This window comes from Drosophila sulfurigaster, chromosome 3 (genome assembly GCF_023558435.1).
Source record: "Drosophila sulfurigaster albostrigata strain 15112-1811.04 chromosome 3, ASM2355843v2, whole genome shotgun sequence".
In the NCBI taxonomy this organism is placed as follows: Eukaryota; Metazoa; Arthropoda; class Insecta; order Diptera; family Drosophilidae; genus Drosophila; species Drosophila sulfurigaster.
Genome location: NC_084883.1, coordinates 55,574,852 through 55,596,135, shown reverse-complemented (window position 1 = coordinate 55,596,135; position 21,284 = coordinate 55,574,852). Strand labels below are relative to the sequence as shown.

The 21,284-nt window shown below is 40.8% G+C and overlaps 1 protein-coding gene across 10 annotated transcripts in view; it reads right to left on the bottom strand.

Annotated features, from left to right (window-relative positions):
• The window catches only part of LOC133841585 (cell adhesion molecule Dscam2), a 49,598-nt gene that overhangs the window by 2,386 nt on the left and 25,928 nt on the right, over positions 1–21,284 (bottom strand). For 3 of the 10 annotated variants that reach the window (XM_062274170.1, XM_062274174.1, XM_062274168.1), the window contains exons 9-31: positions 15,565–15,655; positions 15,361–15,448; positions 15,128–15,276; positions 14,937–15,060; positions 12,889–13,016; positions 11,972–12,108; positions 11,129–11,271; positions 9,811–9,972; positions 9,038–9,182; positions 8,523–8,959; positions 8,295–8,448; positions 6,881–6,998; positions 5,782–5,944; positions 4,661–5,158; positions 4,209–4,355; positions 3,121–3,273; positions 2,738–2,832; positions 1,580–2,630; positions 1,377–1,523; positions 867–1,210; positions 733–805; positions 293–442; positions 59–227 (exon numbers count right to left, since the gene is read on the bottom strand). In XM_062274170.1, coding sequence (XP_062130154.1) covers positions 59–227; positions 293–442; positions 733–805; positions 867–1,210; positions 1,377–1,523; positions 1,580–2,630; positions 2,738–2,832; positions 3,121–3,273; positions 4,209–4,355; positions 4,661–5,158; positions 5,782–5,944; positions 6,881–6,998; positions 8,295–8,448; positions 8,523–8,959; positions 9,038–9,182; positions 9,811–9,972; positions 11,129–11,271; positions 11,972–12,108; positions 12,889–13,016; positions 14,937–15,060; positions 15,128–15,276; positions 15,361–15,448; positions 15,565–15,655 — 4,866 coding nt within the window. Of the gene's footprint in view, positions 1–58; positions 228–292; positions 664–732; positions 806–866; positions 1,211–1,376; positions 1,524–1,579; positions 2,631–2,737; positions 2,833–3,120; positions 3,274–3,884; positions 4,140–4,201; positions 4,356–4,660; positions 5,159–5,781; positions 5,945–6,880; positions 6,999–8,294; positions 8,449–8,522; positions 8,960–9,037; positions 9,183–9,810; positions 9,973–11,128; positions 11,272–11,971; positions 12,109–12,888; positions 13,017–14,936; positions 15,061–15,127; positions 15,277–15,360; positions 15,449–15,564; positions 15,656–21,284 lie in introns of those variants that run through there. The other 7 variants (XM_062274172.1, XM_062274173.1, XM_062274171.1 and 4 more) reach the window with 7 other exon arrangements.

Here is a 21,284-nt window from a genome sequence, read left to right as displayed (position 1 = left end):
AACAGTTTACACAACGTCAGCATATGCTGCCACCTCAACTGCCCCATTCAGTCCTTACCTAAAAGTAGTCTCTTCATTGTGGCTCGAATAGCCACTGGAACTTCGAACATGGCGTTTGCCACTTGTGCCTGGCTTGCCTGACTTTCGGGTGGCAAACGGCGGCTTCGATTTGCGGGTCATGCTAGTGGGTGTCGTCTCCGATGAGGATGAGGTCTCATCTTGTGTATCTGCAAGAAAATAACGCAATTATTCAAACAATACGTAATATTGCGTATACGCAGTGTACACTTACCACGTTGGGCGCGATATTTGGCCGAGTTTAGAGCGCGTGCAGACACATCATTGTCGGACTCGGAGCCGAGTGTGTCATATTCTGTAATTGGTATGTGAAGCGTTAGGATTTTCCTAACTTCGGAATCTGTTGAACCTGGATTGTCCGATTCTAAAAAGTTTAATACGATTCGATGTTTTTTTTTTGGTTGTTCGTTTTTGGATGAAGTTTTGAATGTGAATGTTAGTTGTTTATATTGCTTGATTGAAGTAATGCGAAACTTTATACATATCAAAATCATAAAATAAGTATGAGCGGGATTATAGCGACAACATGATGTGAGCAAACAATGAGTAAATTTTGCTTAAAGCTACAGCAGTTCATCGGGGGATCTCAAATGAAAATTATAACAATATTAAGCATAAATTTATTTCTATCTCTCTCTCTCTCTCTCTGCGTACCTTGGCTCTCTGAGTGTGGATCACGTAGACGGCCGACTTTTCGCCGCACCTTCGTATACTCCGGTTCCTTGGACTGTTTTTGACAGATGTGCATAGATTAGTAGTTGCTCTATTGAATTATTACGTATACGCACTGCACTCACATGATAGCTCTCGGGCTTGACATCGTGATAGACAAAGGAGCCACGAACCGAGTGATAGGGACCGCTATACACGTTGCCGCTGTAGGAGCTCTCGCTGTACGTCTGCTTGTTTAGCTGGAATGTGGCGTAGGGACAAATGTCTTCGATGTACTCGTTGCCCTCGGCCTTGCCAAAGCTACCCGAATCATTAGAGTTAGAGCCGCGCGGCGCCGGATTCGATGGATTGCAGCGCACAGCCAGATATTGTTGATCCCGATTCTGTTTGTTTTGCAGATTAGCCAGAGAGGGAGACTCCGACATTGAGGAGCTGGCAAGACGCGCCTGGTTGTTTAATTCTTAGATAAAAATGTATATAGTTTTGATTAATGTAACTGTGTAATCGCCCCTTTATCTTAAAGAATTTGTTGAGTTAAATTTGTTGTAGAAATTTGCAGAGCATATGAAAGTCTTATTTAACTTTAACAATTCTGTAGAAGGTCCTTCGATTTGTTATGTACTTACTACGTTTACGCAGAAAAAGAGCAGCGGCAATCAAAGCGAGCAGCATCAGCAGCGAAATGCATATAGGCAGCAACAGCTTAAAGTTGGCATAGAAGGGCAGCTCGCTCAGGTGGGAGTCCGGTGTGGAGCGATCATTATTATAGAGAACTAATTGCGAAAGAAGGTGAGGAAATGTTATAACATGTATTGAGAGAGCAACTTACCACCCTGTGGCGATAGTGTGGTAAAATTGTATACAGATGTCGTGGAGCCGGCATTATTGTGAGCCGTCACCTTGAGCTGATACTTGGTGCCTGGCACCAGATCGCTGACCGTGTAGATGCGCTCTGTGGGCGCAATATGGTTGGAGACGACGTTCCAGGCGGAACGACCATACACTCGAGACTCGATCATAAAGTAGAGTATGCCGCAGCCACCATCACCCCACGAGTCCAGCCAGCAGGTAACGCTCGTCGAGTTGTTAGTGATCATCTGCGAATGCTTTGGCTGCACTGGAGGATTCCCTTTGGTATATGAGTTGACAATGTCGCACGGCAGTCCAGTGCCAATCTTATTATACGCTGTGATGTACAGTTGATATCGTGTGCCGCACCACAGATTGCTAAGCAAGTGTGAATTTGTCTTGGCATCCACTTGCAGCTCTTCCCAGTCGCCATTGTCGCGCTTGTAGTTTATAACATAGCCAAGAATGGGACTGCCGCCATGACTATTGTCTAGCCACTCTAAATGCAGGCTATCCGTGTACGTATTCACCACAGTCAAATTGGGCGCTTCTGGCGGCACCTTTACCACAATGTTGTAGACAATCTCGTCCTTGCCCCAGGTGTTCTCCACGCTGCAGGTGTAATTACCAGCATCGCTGGCCTGACACTCGCGCATATATAGTGTGCCGTTCTTGGCAATCGTTTTGCGAGCACTTGTTTCCATGTTGTGCCCATCCTGTCGCCAAATGGTCACAGGAGCTGGAGCGCCTACCTTACGACAAGGCAGCTCCAGATGCTCTTTCCAGGGCGTGATAATCCGCTGACTGAAGGAGACAATTCGAGCGGGAACTTTGTTATTAGGCGGCACAGTAACCACCTGCGTCTTTTCACCCTCGCCCATCTTGGTGGAGGCGGTGAGCCAGAACTGATAAGTGGCCGATTCCTGTGTGCGCACCGTCTCATGCATTTCCACGTAGGGACCCAGAAGACGCTTGTGCGTGCCTTCCTCGCGTCCGCCTTCTAGCATCGACATGTAGAAGGTGTAGCCGGTCTAGATAGGTGAGGGAGAGGTGTAAACAAAGCGCAGGTTAATTGCCGCTGCCAATTGGGATTGGGCGCGTCCAGTCTATCTGGGCTGATCTGGACTGGACTACTTACGATGTCTCCATTGGGCAGGTCTGGTGGCAGCCACGATATGATGATTTTCGTGCTCGATGCGGGTATTGCCTTGATTGCTTGCGGCGCCGAGGGCACTGGAGAAGCAAACAGAATTGAGAGGAGTGAGAGGAGTAGCAACAACCAGCATATACATAAATAAAAGCAATTGCTATGAAAAACGAAGCGCCAGAAATAAAAAAGCGCTGCATGAAATTGCAAACGCGGCGACGACGACGACGGCAAACTCCGAGCTTGCAACGTGATGCAATAGTAGCAGGAAAGCGGGGGGTAATCGGGGGGGGGGTGTTGCCCGATACCCGATGCCCGATGCCACGCTGCCGTAGCCGTGCCTCGTTTGCGTTCATTGAACCGCTGCCACTTACCATCCTCATGGGTGCGGCAATAAAATGGTTTGGTTTTCATCCCGTCGCCCACTTTGGTGTAAGCCAAAACCCAGACCGTATAGTTTGTATATTTGCGCAGATTCTCAATGGTGACGTATTGATTTGTTGACTTGACAACCTCCGGATCGGTTTCTGTGTCACCCAACAACAGCAACAGCAACAGCAACAGCGGCAGCAACAAATGAGAGAGAATGAACAACAATTACTATTGATTGGCAAGCAACATGAAGACGATGCTAAATGACGTAGACGGAGCTAATTAAAATGAACTAAGGCAAAGAGTTCGTTTATTAGGGCTTAATATGAGGTAGAAATATAATTGAAACTCGTTAAAGCAGAGAAATGGTGAACTTTCCAATAAACAATATACGAATAAACAAATTAAAACTTCAAAAATGTCTTTATCATAAATAAGTTATTTGTTGTTTATTTTAAAGAAACATCGAAATTTCATATATTTTTTTATTAATCGAAATTAAACTCTACTATTTTCATAAACATTAATTTAATTTAGAATTCAAAGATTCATAGAATTCAATACTTTTTATGAGTGAAACTCGTTTTGTTGACGAATACTGCTGAAAATATTATTATTCAATATCACTAAAAATATATGACAAATTCCGAAACAGGAATATAGATAATATGGCTTTCAATCATTGTATATTCTTTTTGGGTTTGATGAAAACAAAATTCAACATATTAAAAATTTCTTAAAGCATTATTTGCCTCGTTTACAGCTGTTTCGGCTGTCGAGGGAAACGGAGCGAAATTCAGATGTGCAAAGTATTTGTCTTGTACAGGTTAATGGGTTAATGGCATTGCATAATTGCGCTGCAATTCCCTCCAAATACCAATAGCAATCCCCATCGCCATTGCCAACGCCATCTCGATGGCAATCCGAATCCCAATCCCAATGCCGCTAAAGTAATTTGCGAGCCAAACAGTTCGGTGTCCAGAGACACGCAGCAACAACTGCAGACAGGCAGACATACTGAGTGGAAAGTGGGAGGAGTATGGTGTGTCAGAGGGGGCGAGGAGCGAGAGGATGGTGCTGAAGGACTTACCGTAAAGCTCATCGACCGATATGTAAAACACTTTGTAGCCCTTGATTTTGCCATTTTGTCCGTCAATATCCGGCGGTGACCAGGTGATATAAATCGATGTGGAGCCAAGCACATCGCATTGCGGCGATTCTGGCGGCGACGAGGGCACTGCGAACAGACACCAAAAAAGAGAAAGAGAGAGAGAGAGAGAGGGGGATTGGGAGAAAAGGGAGGTAAGTTTATTAAACGTTTTGTCAGAGACCGGCAGCAGACGGCGCCAGTGTTGCCAGCTGCCCCGTGTGTCCAGTGCACAGCTCTTTTCCTTCCTTGCACGGGCAATTAACAAATCCAATCAATGTGCGCCACGAGCCGAAGTTTGAGCTCGGCAGCTGGAGCTGGGGCTGGGGCAGGGGCTGGAGCTGTAACTGTGCTGTTGTTGCATTGTGCGTGGGCTTTTGGCCACGCCCTCTTACCATCCTCCATTGTTTGCACTGCAATTTCCTTGCTCGGCGGCCCGCTGCCCTGGCTGGTGTAGGCCTGCACAATCACATGGTATTGGGTGAACTTGTTGAGATTGCTGAGCACCGTCTCGCCACCGAAATGTGAGCGCACCTCGACCGTTTTGAAGCTAAAGCCCTGTGTGGGATTCACTTCCTTGTCCTCGGGCGTTAACGACATCTGATAGCCCACATAGTAGCCAAGCAGAATGCCGTTCCAATGGTCACGTTCCGGTGCGTCCCATGTCACCGATATCTCTGTTGAGCTCTTGGCCTCCGCACGCACTGTCAGCGGCGGACCCGATGGCACCTCCTCCAGCGTTGTTACTTGCACCACCTCCGAGAACTCGGAGGCCCCCAGCTTATTCTCCGCCGACATGCGAATGTGATAGGCTTTCGCCGGCCGTAGTTGCTGTATATTGACCACTGTCTGGGCTCCGCTGATGTCAATATGCTCGGCATTCTGCCAAATGTCTGCAGGCAATACAAAGGGAAAAATCATTGTTTAAATCAAGCTTAAAATATAATTTTCAAACATGTATTTCGAGAGAACATATATATGTAATTAACATACATATACTTAATTTATCTATTCTTTTAAATTGATCTGAACTTACAATAAAAATTATGCAAATAGTAATAATACAAATAGTTTCATCGAAATGAATATACGAGTAAATAAATAACTTGTATTAATATTTACTTAATTAAAATTATCATATGTTATTAACATACGTATACTTAAATTATCTATTTTTTCAAACGGATCTGAACTGATAATAATAATAATAAAAATAAGTTTACCTAAATAAATATAGCGAACAAATAGCTTGTATCAATATTTAATTAATTAAAATTATCATATATAATTAACATACGTATGTATACTTAATATTGTATATCTTCAGATCAAAATGATCTGAACTGACAACAAAAATAATGGAAATAATAATAATAAAAATAAGTCAACCTAAATTAATATAGTAAATAAAGAACTCGTATACGTAAATACGTAGTTAAACATATAGAACAAAGAACTTCTACGCAGAGTGTTCTTTATTCCAGAGTTTAGTTCTTGCTAAGTAATATCTTATCACCTGAGATTTGCTTGTAGTAGATGTGATATTGCTCGATTGGACTATTGCCAGCAAAGGGTTGACTCCATGTAAGTTGCAGGCTCCGCGATTGCTGCGAATTGATTCGTAGATTCTTTGGCTGCTCCGGCACCTCCTGAACGATGAGCTGGATGGACATCTCATCCTGTCGAAAATTGCAAGTGTTTGTTGTTTGTTAGTTGAACAGCCTCGAGTAAGAGCTCATTAAACGACGCCTCATTGGCACGCATAGAGCTGTGTGTTGCCAGTTGCTGTTGGCCCATTCAAATGGCCATAAATTAGGGTTAACAACTGTTGCCATCTGCGGCAGAGATGGGCGGCAATGAGGCGTCGCTCGCTGGGCCGCAATCGTTACGCCCATTGCCAACTGGCAAGCAGACGACGATGTCGACGATGCAATCTTTGAATGAGTGTGTGTGTGTAAGGCTTTGTGTGCTGTAGGGCGGGTGATCGATCACTCTTATGATTACTCTATAGCTCTGCCTCAATTAACAGCATCGGAAAGCTCTTCATAAGCTTTAATCTTGATTAATTGCTTTGACTGCAAATAATTAGCACTTGCAGTAACTTTTCGTTTAAGGTGAAGCAGTTACGTTAACTGCGTTAACTGCATTTTGTCAATGTTTAAGCAATACTATTAAAGTGTTTGCAATTGATTGTTGAGATTAAGCGCAGTGCAGTGAAATTTGGAATATTGAAATTATATTTGTTAGTATTTGTATAACCAATAAATACAAATGTTTTGTATGGTCGAATAATTGAGATTGAAATCCTTGACACATACGAATAGTTTATTTTTAATTTAATAATTTCTAAATATGTATTTTTATTTGGTATTTGGAACCAACAGATTTTTGTTCGTCTGTGATTGGTATAAAGCTTATAATATTTTTGCATCATAAAGTATTACATTCATACAGAAAACGTTATTCAGATGTTACTAGTTAGATTGAAGAAAAAACAACATAAACTTTCTTCGGCAAATGTTTTTTTTTTCATATTTATGACAGCCTTGGTGTGTGTGTGTGTGTGTGTGTGTGTGGTATGTGTGTTTGGCAGAAAAGTGTCAGCTTGCTCTTACCTGTCCAAATGCATTGCTGGCCTGACAGATATAAATACCAGTATCCTGGCGATATGTATGCGAAATGCCCAATTCGGAGACCATGCCGTCGTCGAGCACTTGATCTCTTATTGTGTAGCTGTGAGTGTGGGTTGTGCATGTATGTGTGAGTGTGTGATTTATATGCAAGTAAATGCATTTAAAAGATACAAGATACACACACGTTGTCGACATGCAAACGACGATGGTGAGATACGGATGCGAATGCGAATACGTTTGCGTTTGCGTTTACGTATGCGTTTACGTTTTCGTTACAGGATACAGATACGGATACGTGTTTGCGCAACGTGAGCGACGCAATGCAATTTTATAACAATGTTTTTCACGTTGCAACAGCATCGGTGGCAGTCGCATTTGTAGTTGTTGTTGTTGTTTGTTGACAAAGACGAAGATGAACGAGGCCAACACACACGTAGGCATACAAGTGAATCAAGCATGTGTGTGTGTGTGTGTGGATGTGTGGCAAAAATAAATAGAACGCGTGTTGCGTTCAGTTCGTTTTTTTGGGCAGCGGTCGCAGTCGTAGCCATGGTTAAAAACGGGGAAAAGTATAAGAAGAGAAAGCCGGAAATACACATACATTAAAAAACCGCTTTTTAAGTTGGCTAAATACTTATGTACCATAGCTAAAATACTATTTAGTATTTGGCACAGAAACCAAGCTCAACTCAAGTTGCTTTTAGTTGAGCTTAAAAGAAAAGTTAAGAATTGCAATCGGAAAATTCCAAGTGGGGGAGTGGAAAAGTGGAAGAAGACCTTGACAACTTTTGCGTGGTGCATACAATATTTGGCATTGGCATAACTGCAGAACTTATTGCCTGCCACTAGCAAATTGAATTCAGTCAAGGGGCTAGGCATCAACTAGGATTTGTCATGCCCCTTACTTCCCCATCCCCTCTTTTGTAGTTGGCTATTTGCACAGCTCTCTTAATTAAAAGCAATTTGCAGTATGCAATCGACTTGGAATTGATTTCAACAGTTATACACCCCAAGGCATTTAAATAGAAATACATTTCATTTATAAATGTAAATAAAACTTGGCCATCCAATTTATGCATAAATCAAAAGTCCTGAAAATACAAATGTCATATTTTTTCCAAACAAATAAATCAATTCTCACATTTCCTTTAGTATTAATAATAAGGATATAATCTGAGAATCAATTTTGTATTTTCTGTATTCAATGCAGAAACTAAAAACAAAAAATAAAATGTGAATTTGTTCAGCCTATTTAATTTTTGTCAATGGTAAGTTATTTTTTAAATTGTTCACATTTATATGCATGTCTTAACGTGAATGCCCCGGAGTGTACTGACAACCAGACAGTTCTAAAAAAGGGTTGACTGAGTGTGGATAAAAGGGGAGACGAACTTACCGTGAATCGAGCGACTCATCAAGATACTGTTGCGTTGCCTGAATCTTCCATTTGAAGTCAATTGGATTGTCGCCCTGCACGTTGCACTGCACATGGACCTGCTTGCCTTTTGCCACAGAGATTTGTTTCGTTTTCGTTGGAAAATGTGCGGGCACTGAAAGACGAAGGGAAAATCGCTTGTGGCATTAATAACTGTATTCAAAGAGTGTTGACAATCCGTATACGCACCATTGACTTTCAGGAAAATCACTTTACTGACACCGGAGCCAATGTTGTTTTTGGCTTCGCACAGAAAATGTCCCTGCGAGTCCTTGCTGATCTTCTTAAAGTAGATGGTTCCATTGGGAAACAGTTGAACCGTGGGCTCATACAGAAAGTCCTTATACTCGCCCGGCGTTGGTCCAATGGCCTTCTTCCAGGTAATCGTCGGCTTGGGATAGCCAGCCGATTGGCAGTGAACCAGCACATCAGTGCCAGACTGAGCGCTAGAATCCTTTGGTTCCAGTATCCATTTGGGAGGCACATTCACCGTCAGTGGCACTGTGAATCTCTCAGTGCCGGCCACATTGCTGGCAATGCATGTGTAGTTACCGGAATGATCCGATGCAATGTGTTCGATGACCAGACTGGCGGAATACTCATCAAGTCGACGCACGACCTCATTGCTGCCAGCGAAATGATAGAGATGGACATGTTAATGGTTGCAGATTGTTTCGATAGTATAATCGAAATCAGTTGCTCACCCTGTGCCTATGAGCGGTTTGCTATTGCGCTCCCAGCGAAAGCTGACCGGTAAATCGCCCTCGAGAATCTGGCAGGAGATGGCCGCCCGCATGCCCTCGCGCAACATATTCGTCATGGCCTGGATGGGCATGATTTTTGGCGGTACTGCAAATGGCAAGCACAACTGAATTGATAAGTGCCATTTTGACTATACTAAATTCACTATATGTATGCATTTTATGCTCATGCAATGTGGCACCAAAAAGCCAAAAATGAAACTCATTACAATTGCCAAGTTGGCTTAAGCCACAATAATTATCATCAGGCCAACCGTGGGCGTGGCAGGCTGGTAGGCAGGCAGCCACATCAATGTGGCTTAGCAACAGCTGCCTCGCTGATAACAGCTGCACAGCAAATTATTATAAAGAGCGAGATGCAGATAGCAAAATCAGATCTAGCGCCAGAGGCAGAGGCAGAGGCAGAGGAGTCGAAAGCAGAGCAAGAGACACAGACAGCGCGCACAAAAGTCAATGACTTCATTGTGGCACGCCTCCTCTCCCCAACCCTATCTCCTCCATCGTTTCCTTCCTCCGACTTCTGTGTATGTGCATTAAAAGCGCTGGCAGGGAAATATTCGCTGCTGTTGCTGCATAGTTTTGTTGCCATTCTAATTGGAATAGTTTTCAGTGCTGTGTGCAGCAACTTTCTAATTTAAATATTGGAAATACAAAAAAAAAAGAGATTCGCATATTACGCATACGCGATGTGTATACAGAGCGTATACGTAACTTACCCAACACTTGTATTTCTACGTTGCGACGCGACGTCTGCTTCTGTTTATTCTGGGCCATGCACGTGTACGTGCCCGCATCCTCCAGCCGCTGCAGTTGCTCGATAATTAAGGTACCATTGTTGTAGGCCCGCTGTCGTCGATTTATGGGCAACGTTTGCCCATCTGAATCCATAAAATAGCCCAAGGCAACAGCGATTGAGAGAGGTGCAGCGCAATAGGGAGAGACAAATAACCGAAAAGTTGCCGCAATTAATTTGCCAGAAATCGCATAAAACAAACTTATGCAATTTATGACTCGCTCTTTTACTCGCTCTATACTTCATTGACCCTCCTATGTGTGTTGCCGCTTTATTTTCTTTGCCCCTATGATTTATCGTCGCGCGCAGAAATCGCGCAAAAAAAAAAGTATTATTCATATTAAAAAAAAAAGGAGCAATAAAGTAAATTGACAAAAACACTGCAGAAGCAATTCAAATTCAAGAACAAAAAATTAATTTTTTAAATTTAAATACACTTATTTAAATGGAGTTCGGGTAAATTTAAAAATATCATCACAATTAAGTTATGAGTCGCTTAATGAATTTTTCAAGATATAAAATAAAAAGAGCACGTTTTATGTCACAAAACTGTTGTTCAGAGATTTACGATTATTTTCATACCAGAATTATGATAATATACATTCTATATCATAGTTATATTAAAGACCACAATGACAAATTGATTGCCACCCATAACGGATATAAAAATAAATTAAAATTAAAAAGGGGTACGAATAAATGTGGTGCGTTCATTTCACAGTTTTAATAATAATATTCATTGATACGCGCAATAACAAACACGAGATTTTTAATAACATATACTGTCCAAGAGGCAAAGTAAACAAGAAAAATGAGGAAGAAAGCTAGAGTTGAGAGTGCTCGGCTGTGCCATACCCGCTATACATTTGGAATACACTTATAGAATTGTCGACAATTGCAATTACATTACAAATCTAAATAAAGTTTTGTTTTAGTATTCAATTATACATTCTTAAAAAAAATATGTAGATGATTCGGCATTACTATGTAGTAAGTTTAACCGCATTTAAACTGTTAAATATGCACAAAATATAAAAAATTTTTTTTAGCACAAAGCTATAATACCCTTCTAGCTTATAGGTAACGGGTATACACATCAAAAGAGAAATCAGAAGAGAAAAATAAATGGTCATACGAGATATAAGTAAATATTGAAGTAATGCGAGCATAAATATACATGGACCGATGAATGAGTACTCCAGTCTACATATGGCACGTATGTATGTGTATGTGCTGCTTACCCCGCTCCCAGTGTATTTTATCGATGGGATAACCAGCCACAGGACATTTAACAATCAAATCAGAGCCAGAGATGCCCGTTATTTTTGGCATTTCCCGTATGTAAGGCAATCCATAGATGTTCACTTTAGCGCTATGCGAGGTCCTGCGGCAATATAAAAAACATATACAACTCATAACTAACGTTTAGTGGGGCATGCAACGTCGAGTTACAGCACAACGCTACAAAAAAATGCACGACTTTGTCTGCGTGTGTGTTTGTGTGTATGATGAGTGTGGACCATTTGTATACAGTTGCCGCTGCTAAAAGTCTGACTCAGCAAATTGTTTGGATTTTATGTCGCTTTAGCTAGCAAACAATGCGGCTTCATTGTCCAAATACCCTGTAGCAGATTTGAAAAGGGTGTCTTCACTACTAACTATGAAAGCAAATTGGCTAAAGTAATATATATTCAAGCCTTGCACATAAAAGATTGTTAACATTAAAACTTTCTGATGGGAAAGCATAGGCTTCTTCACATCCTTATAATATACTATTCACATAATATTTTAAACACTATCAATCTGAATAATGTATGCTTTCCCAGCTGCTTAAGAAAAAAAAAGTTGCGCTTAAATATTTAATGTTACTTTACTTTCCTTTTCATGCTACAGGGTATCAGTTAGTCCTGTCAGTTGTAAAGTTACATTTTGGTTTTAGTTTTTATCCTGTCAAGCTACAATTAAATTTATGATTTAGCATGGAAATGCTTTTTATGCCCCTATCAGTGTGGAGAATGTATGTGTGACAGTGTATGTGCTTGTGCATGTATTTTATACTCGTATATGGAACTGTGGCCACTCACTTGCCAATTGCATTCTGGGCCGTGCAGGTGTATTCGCCACCATCCTCCTCCTTGACATTTGAAATATTTACATGGCTGATGACATCGTCGTGTATGGTAACATATTGACCCACTAAAAAGCGGGAGCTGTCTGGTATCTATAAGGATAAAAGCGGAGAAACAGAGGAAAAGTGTGAGAGAGAGAACTAGTGAGTGATGGAGTGAGAGTGCATAAAATATAGTTAAGAAAATGTGTCAATTAGTCGAGAATTTTGCATTTGTGGAGCGAGAGAAAAGCATGAAAAATTCATGTAAATCGAATTGATTGAAATTGCATAAAATTTAAACTAGGCTTAGGGTATAATACAGCGAGAAAGCAAGAAGGGCAAAAAAAGAACGACAACCGAAGGCCGAAGACGTTGCAGAAGTGAGAGTCAAAAGAAAATGGAAATTTATGCAAATAAACGAAACAAATCCTTGAAAATGGACAACGAGAGTATAGGGATAGAGTGGAAAAAGCAAAGCAAATGCCAGCGGCATGTTGAGCATGCCAGATAGAAGAAGGAGCAGGAAATTTTAAGGGGGCGGTAGGGTGTTTGAGGTGGCAACGCGCTTTCGTAAACATTTATGCATGTGCTTTGGCACATCCTGCAGCTCTCGAACATCATCAGCAATGCTGCGACTCAATGCGATACGAAATGTTCTATATAAGTGTGAGGAGAGCACATTGCGGCGTTAACATCGACGTTGGCGGAAACGGAAACGCTGCCTGCATTTCCGCTTTTTGTCTGATGCTGCTGTTGCTGGTGGTGATGCTGCTTAAGTAAGTGCTCAGCACGTGTGTGAGGTTTACCTCTCTCTTGTTTCTTCATCTCTGCTTTTGCCTATCAAGATATGTGTTTGTGTTTGTGCATGTGTGTGAGCAAAGCCAAACTTACCGGAAATCCGTCCAAAGACCATGTAAATTGCGGCAGTGGATTTCCGGTGGCAACGCATTTCAATGATACCGTTGGACCTGGCTGCAGTGTTTGCTCCGAAAACCAATAAAGCAGTTCCGGCGACGCATCTAAAATGATAGATAAGAGTGCTTTAAGCTATGACTTTCACTTAAGCTGCGCATAATTTCGATTCCTTTCCCCTTTTCCTTTACTCCATTGCACCAGGGGGGTCACCACCTCAAATCACCACCCTCATTCCGGCATTTCATTAATGAGCTCATTCTAAGGAGTGCTTGTGGCCGATGTGTGTGTGTGTGTGCGAGCTATTACCTATTAAAAGCTGGAGAGCACTGAGATCTAATAACGCCACTGCTATGAGATAGGCATTTGTCTTGATAATATATTGCTAAAATATAATCACTATCAAATTTGTTTTAGTAGTTGAAATTTGTACCTTTCTATTTTATATTTATTAAGCTCGTGTTTTCAACTGGCAGCTTTCATTGTTAACAGTTTGAGGGAAATGTGAATTGCGTAGACCATTTTTTTTTTAAGCCTTTTAGCAAGGATAATGAGATTTCTTATACCTTACACTTTGCTGGTGATACACAAAGCCGCCTCTAAAGCCCGCTGAATGGTCTATAAAATCGGCTCAGCCGAAAGAAAACTAAAGTGTGTTTTGCAGAGCTTGAGCTTACAGCTTAAGTTTGTCATGTTTTAAATTTGCCAATAAATAGGCCAACTACTTGCTGCATCAAATCAAAATTCTAACAAAATAGCAATACAGCCAAGCGCGCAATTTAATCATATTTTATGTATTCCAAATTGCATATTTCGCATTTCTTTTACGAGATGTAAGTTTCTGCAGCATTTGCTCACAATCGAAATGAGATTTCGAATAGCGCCAACGAAGACGTATACAAGTATGCTATTGCAGCATATTTTTCTTGGCTTTCGCTTTGGCGCTTTGCTTGAGCGCTGTTGCCTTGAGCTTTCACTTCAGCTAAGCGGAAAATGCATTTGACAAGGGAGCAAATGTTATCCAGCTGATGAAAATTGTATCAATTTCCGCAACGACAAAACCAATGCAAGTAAAGCGAGCAAGTCGAATTTTTTTTTTTTTGGGTGTAGAAAATATCTTTGCCATCGACGTTGCCAGTTATAAGCTGCCATATTTATTCGCTGTTGCTGCTGCCATAACACGCGCACTGACACACACCAATACAGCGACAACGTTGACACAATTGCTGCCATATCCGGCCGCTTAATGGCGCTACGCTGCTGGGGCTGGCTCGACATTTTTGGTTGCACGTCAGAAGCTTTTAACACCAAAGGGAGAACGTCTATGAATGTGTGTGTGTTCAGTGGGAGGGTGTGTGTTTCTGTGTCTGTGTTAAGCATGCCAATAATATATCGAAATCAATTTCCGTTTGTGCCTAAAAGCAAATCAAAAACGCTGCCAAAGCGCGACAACGTTCCTATCGTTTGTCTAGCTGCCGCCCTGTCTGTGTGATACTGAGTGTAGGTGTATGTGTGTGTGTGTTTGTAACCCCAAGGCTGTTAAATATTACAATGTGCTGGCTGTGCTTGTGTGTGTGCGTGCTTAGTGGCTGTGGCTAGATTTTTAGTGCTGGTAATAAAATTAAGTTGTCAGCTCTGCGTTTTATGGCCTGCTTCGCTTTTGTTGTCTTTGTTGTGTTTGTTGTGGCTGTTGTTGCTGTTGAAAAATGCCAGCAATTTGCTAAATTAGAAATTAATGAAATGCAATTATGACAAACATTTATTTGTGTGTGGTTTTGTGGTCATCACTCGAAGCAAATTTCATCCTTTGATTTGCTTCCGCAAATTGAACGGGCGAACGCACGACACAGCTGGCAAATTAGAAACGGGGGGAGAACTGCGCCATAAGTGCCCATTAATATGGCCATCAGCACATTAATTTATGACGACAACCCCCGTTCAATAGAGCAGAGCATTTGCCAATTTAGTGGCTATTTATGATGTGCCAATAATACTGCTAACAGACGTACGCCCCCCTTCGGACTTACCGCCTAATTGCAGCTCAGCTGTTGATTGGATTTGCTCCCATTCATTGGACACAAAGCACTGATACATGCCCGGATCATCTTTTTGCACCTTCTTAATGATTAAACGCGCTGGATCAGTCAGTATCTGCAGTAGAAGAGAGCATGCGATTAAAGGGCGTTCTTTAAGCGGAACTGAGAACTTTTCGCTGTACCTCGACTCGATTGTCGCGTAGTATGGGCTTGCCATCGTGCAGCCAGTTGACATCGTGCACCGGATGACCAGAGACAATGCATTGGAATTGCGCATCCTTGTCCACATCAACGGTCTGCACCTGCGGCTGCAGATGTGCTGTCAACGGAGCTGTGGGTTGATTTATAAGTAAGCATCGATGAGGTACACTCTAACCAAGCGTCTGCGTCTACTGTCTGCTATCTGTGCACTTACCTGTCACCGTGAGCGACACTTGAATTGTCTCCTCGCCTGCTGTGTTGTTTACCCAGCACAGATATTTGCCACTGTCCTCGAGACGCGCCTGCAATGGCATAAATCAATGGCAATCACAATATTTGGCTTTCATTTCCATGCTGACAACTGACAACTGACTGAAGAGTGCATCAGTCAAAGAATAGGGCAGAGGGGCGAACCTACCTTGGTGATTTTGAGCAGACCTGCAGATACAATGGTAATGCGTTCACTCAACTGCAACGGCAGCAGCTGCTCATTCTCCTCCTTGAACCAGCTGAAAAGTAAGAGTAGGAAAGAGAGAGAGTGTGTGTGAGAGAGAGTGAGGACTATGAACGGATATTATTGAAAAGTGTATTTTAATCGAATTATAATGACAATTGCATTATTGTTATCAATATAAATCACGACTCGATTCGATTGCCTCTTGTGAAACCCACTGTAGTGCTTCTTTGCAACTGATTGTCTGTGCTTTCAGTAAACCGACCAGTAGAATGCGTTTCTTATTTAGCTTTGATTCTAAAATTAACAACACCATATTAAAATCAGATATTCTTTTAATAATATTGTAAAACTCTCTAAACAATTATTATTTTCAAGGTATTATGTTGCATGACAAATAAAACTTTAAAGGATTTTCTTTTTACTCGTCGTTTGCATCCAAATTTCAAGTTGGCGCATATATTTAATGTTCGCGGTACCAAGTCACTCAAGTGACTTGCTATATTTCAGCTTGTTACTAATTTATGTTCGCCTGGTATTTCACATACTGATTTGGCAATTTTCGATAATCGTTACAACTGATCATCGTTATAAGCTGAACTATTGGACGACGATTAAAATGATATTTGTCAAGATAATGGTCCTCACGAATTAGCTTCGTTTGACACTGGACACAAAGGATCAGACAGGATATACCAAAGATATACGCAATTTTCTTTATACAAAAAGATTCGCTTATCTCAAGTGCTGTAAGAATATTTGTTCTTTTGAGTGCACCAGTCGGTTTCTTCTTAAAAGTGCAATCCTTGTGCCCAAGGACATCGCGATCTTTTAAATGGCCGAGATACAAAGATTTTTTTTTTAATTTATAGCCATTTTTCTGTATCCAACCCCTGAAAAATTTAAGATATTTTTCATAGACGTATCCTGAAAATTCTTGAGTGTATACCGATAAAACTCGTTGTCATGATTATGAAAATATGTGTTCTGACAGTATTTGGTAAACAAAACAAATATTTTGGAAACGTTTCGGTTTTTTTTTCGGTTATTTTCAAAATTTTCGTATATATATCCGTATACATGAGGGTACAAGAGGGGTTTTTTTTGAAAGCAAGCTATATCTCAGCCATAACCTGTCGCATTTTTAAAGGTATTGCACGAATCGCATGGACCAACTCTATCGATTGGCATCAAAAAAAGTTGGGGTCATCTAAGGATACAACACTTGTAATTTTTCAGTCCGAGGTCCAAAGAAAACATGCGAAAATCGAAAAGTGCAGGATAACTGGAGAACCACAAGGACGATTGGAATGTCCTTTGGCATGAGGGTACATCTTACCAAAGGACTCCGTTTGACATTGGACCCGCAAGGATCAGACAGGATATGACTAAGATATACGCAATTTTCTGTATACAAAAAGGTCATTTTATCTCGGGTCCTGCAAGGATATTCGTCCTTTTGAGTGCACCAATCAGTTTTTCTTCCAAAGGATAACACTTGAGCCAAAGGACATCACGATTGTCCTTCAAATGTCCGAGATACAGTGGATTCTTGGAATTTTTGGCGGCTTTCTATACTTGATCCCTTGAAAAATTTCAGGTGAATTTTATTGGCATATCCTGAAATTCCCTGAATGTCAACTGATAGGACCAGTTATCCTGATAACAACAAGGTAAGTCCTGGCAGGTTCCTAGGTGTTTTCCCCGAGATACGGCAAAAAACAAAACATTTTTGATTTAAAACGGATTTGTTTTTTTGTCGGTTATTTTCAAAATTCAAATTTAAAATTGGCGCCTAGCAAAAAAATAAATTTTTTGTAGCATACTTTGAGGGTGTACGAGGGGCTCTTTTTCAAAGACAAGCTATATCTCGGCCATATCCTGCCACATTTTCAAAGGACTTGTATTGCAAGGATCGCAAGGACCAACTCTATCGATTGGCATCAAAAAAAATTGTGGTCATCTAAGGATCCAACACTTGTAATTTTTCAGTCCGAGGGCCAAAGAAAACATGCGAAAATCGAAAAGTGCAGGATAACTGGAGAACCACAAGGACGATTGGAATGTCCTTTGGCATGAGGGTAGATCTTATCGAAGGACTCCGTTTGACATATGAAATACAAGGATCAGACAGGATATGACCGAGATATACGCAATTTTCTGTATAGAAAAATGTCATTTTATCTCGGGTCCTGTAAGGATATTCGTCCTTTTGAGTGCACCAATCAGTTTTTCTTCCAAAGGATAATACTTGTGCCAAAGGACATCACGATCGTCCTTCAAATATCCGAGATGCAGTGGATTCTTGGCATTTTTAACCATTTTTCTATACTTGACCCTTTGAAAAATTTCAGGTGAAAATTACATGTTTTGTAGCATACTTTGAGGGTGAACGAGGGGATTGATTTTCGAAAACAAGCAATATCTTTGCCATATCCTGCCGCATTTGCAAATGAGTTGTAGTTAAAGGATCGCAAGGACCAGCTCTATCGATTGGTATCAAAAAAAATTGTGGTCATCTAAGGATACAACACTTGTAATTTTTCAGTCCGAGGTCCAAAGAAAACATGCGAAAATCGAAAAGTGCAGGATAACTGGAGAACCACAAGGACGATTGGAATGTCCTTTGGCATGAGGGTAGATCTTATCGAAGGACTCCGTTTGACATATGAAATACAAGGATCAGACAGGATATGACCGAGATATACGCAATTTTCTGTATAGAAAAATGTCATTTTATCTCGGGTCCTGTAAGGATATTCGTCCTTTTGAGTGGACCAATCAGTTTTTCTTCCAAAGGATAATACTTGTGGCAAAGGACATCACGATCGTCCTTCAAGTGTCCGAGATGCAGTGGATTATTGGAATTTTTGACGGCTTTCTATACTTGATCACTTGAAAAATTTCAGGTGAATTTTATTGGCATATCCTGAAATTCCCTGAATGTCAACCGATAGGACCAGTTATCCTGATAACAACAAGGTAAGTCCTGGCAGGTTCCTGAGTGTTTTCACCGAGATATGGCAAAAAAAAATCAAATATACTTGAATTATAATGGATTTGTTTTTTGTCAGTTATTTTTAAAATTCAAATTCTAAATTGTCGCCTCAAAATACATTTTTTGTAGCATACTTTGAGGGTGCACGAGGAAGTTGTTTTTCGAAAACAAGCTGTCGGTCATATCCTGCCGCAAGTAGACGCATGGACGCATACATACAAACGAACTGCGACTGATCTGAATGTGTGACGTACGCTGCGCGCTGCGTTCGATCTGCGTTCGAACGTGTTCGAGTATGTTCAAGTGGTTCATATGCAGACTTGTCAGTTTTTTGGCTCTCGTGGCGGCTTTTGATTGGCCAGCAATAACAAGCACATTATCAATAATAAGTTTCAAAAGATGCGCATTGAAAATATATATCTAACTTGAAATGTGCAATTGTAATTACTTAAGTTGCTATTGTTTTTGTAATGGCCGACAAAAATATACAAAACTTTCTGTTGTCTTGTACATTATTCATATTCATATAATATTAAATATAGTTCAAGCATGCGCAGATTAAACAATAAATATATATAACTTAATTTAGTTTGCAAACATTTGTGAGTAATCATAGCTAAGACCTAGATTAATGCAAATATGAAACCACAACTTTAAGCTCTGTTGTCTTTGATGTCTTAAGTCATCAATTATGTGCGAGTTTCTTAGTTGTTTTTAACATTTAAGCTCGCTTTCGATTCTACTTATGCGATACATTGTTTATTTCCATTTCGATAATTTTCCAACTGTCCAACTAAATTACTTGCATAAAGGAAATTGGCAATCATCTTTTTATAATTTTCGTATATAGTATACGCACACATACATTTGCATATATTTTTTTAATATTAATTCTGTGAAAATATCAATTGGGAAAATCAACAGAGCTACGAATTTTCCAAGCGCGTGCCATAATCTGTTTGATGTCTGCTTGCAGGTGCCTCCCTATGAGCGCCCACTTCGCCTCCCCTGTCAAGCCTTTCTGAATCATTTTGGCCACCCACCTGACATTGCTGCCACGAAGCAATGCATATTCTGTTGCATTTTTAATCAAGTTATTGATTTTAATTTGGCTTTAATTGCACTTGAGTGCGTCTCTCGTCTTGTGACGACGATGGCATGTTGCATGTTGCATGCTGTGTGCTATAAGCTGCGTGCTGCGTGATACATTCCTCGTACTGTAGCATTTGCAGCGTCTGACATTTTCTTAATTAAAATCATGGAAAATAATGCGAGCTCGTCAAGGATATGCAGGACACTCAGCCATCTGTTGAAATGTAATCGAAATATGCTCAGGCGATTAATGATGTGGGCGTGGCCGAAGACGTAGCACAATGGAAATGCACATACAAAAGGAGCAGTTACGTTGTCCCCAAAAAGTATGCTACAAAAACTATTTCAAAAATATGTTCTCTCAAATATGGGTAGATAGGTATGTGTGTGTGCATTTGTATGCCGAAACAAGGAGCACGACGAACCGCGACGCCGTCATGCAACATGCCAACTATTTAAACATTTATGAGCAACAACAGCTACGGGACTTCAGGATGCGGACGTTGCTCAAAACAATGCAGCAGAGCACATACATCCTGGGCAGGGAATGTAAAAGATAGAGAGAGAAGGGAAAAGTCGCTGTTGTTGTCGCCTCGCTGGCGCTCGATTGTGTTGGCATCATCTTGGTTCGGCTCGTTGCACAGCGGGTGGCAGCACAGCATAGAACAGCGCATATATCCCAGCATATCCTGGCGCATATTTTTTATGCATGCACCACCAAGGACAGCGGCTACAATGACCCATTACGTTCGTCCGTTTCATCCTTTGGCTCTATAAAAAGCAATGCATGTCTTAGCACATGATGATGAGCCAAGTTGCAACGTGTGGCAAGTGTGCTTCGTATTATGTGCTGTGGCCAGTGATTACCTATCTACCTTCTTCCATTCATCGTCATGGACATTCAAAAAGCAATTTGCCATTTTGGGTCATAAACGTTGCACGTTGTACATTTGATTGATTTGCGCTGAGCACAGCACAGAAAGCAGGTTGACTCGAGGGAAATCTTCCTTAGCTGCGTCTAGAGAGAGACTTCTGGAGTGTCCTTGTCAAGGAACAAGATAAATGTCGTCGCTTTCCACGATTGACATATATTAAATGGCAACCACACACTCGCATCACACATTTGACACAGAAATACATTGAAACTTAAGCAAATATCTGAAATATGAAGTCAAGAGACAAAGAGGAAGGACATGACCTGCAGGTACGGAAGGATATTACTAATATTATATACACCTGGAAATGACAATTTGCAACTTTTCCTTAATCTGGTCAATAAGAAATTGCCTTTTAGCCAAGTTTGGGTTAACTTTTGAGTTGTTTGATGAGTAGCAAAATTATATTTTATATCGTATGGGAGTATATGCTAAAATTTCAATTGAAGTGAATTTGTATTTACTAAATCCTTAATTTCACAAACTGATTGTAGTTTAATTGTATGCCTTCTGAAGTTCTTTTCGTCTGAAAATGTATACTACAGATTTTGTAGAATATTATAATCTTGCTTTCGATGGTGTACTAAACAAATACAATTAATATAGCTAAACAACATAGAAAATATCTTAGACATAACGATCCCTCTGTTCATTTGTGC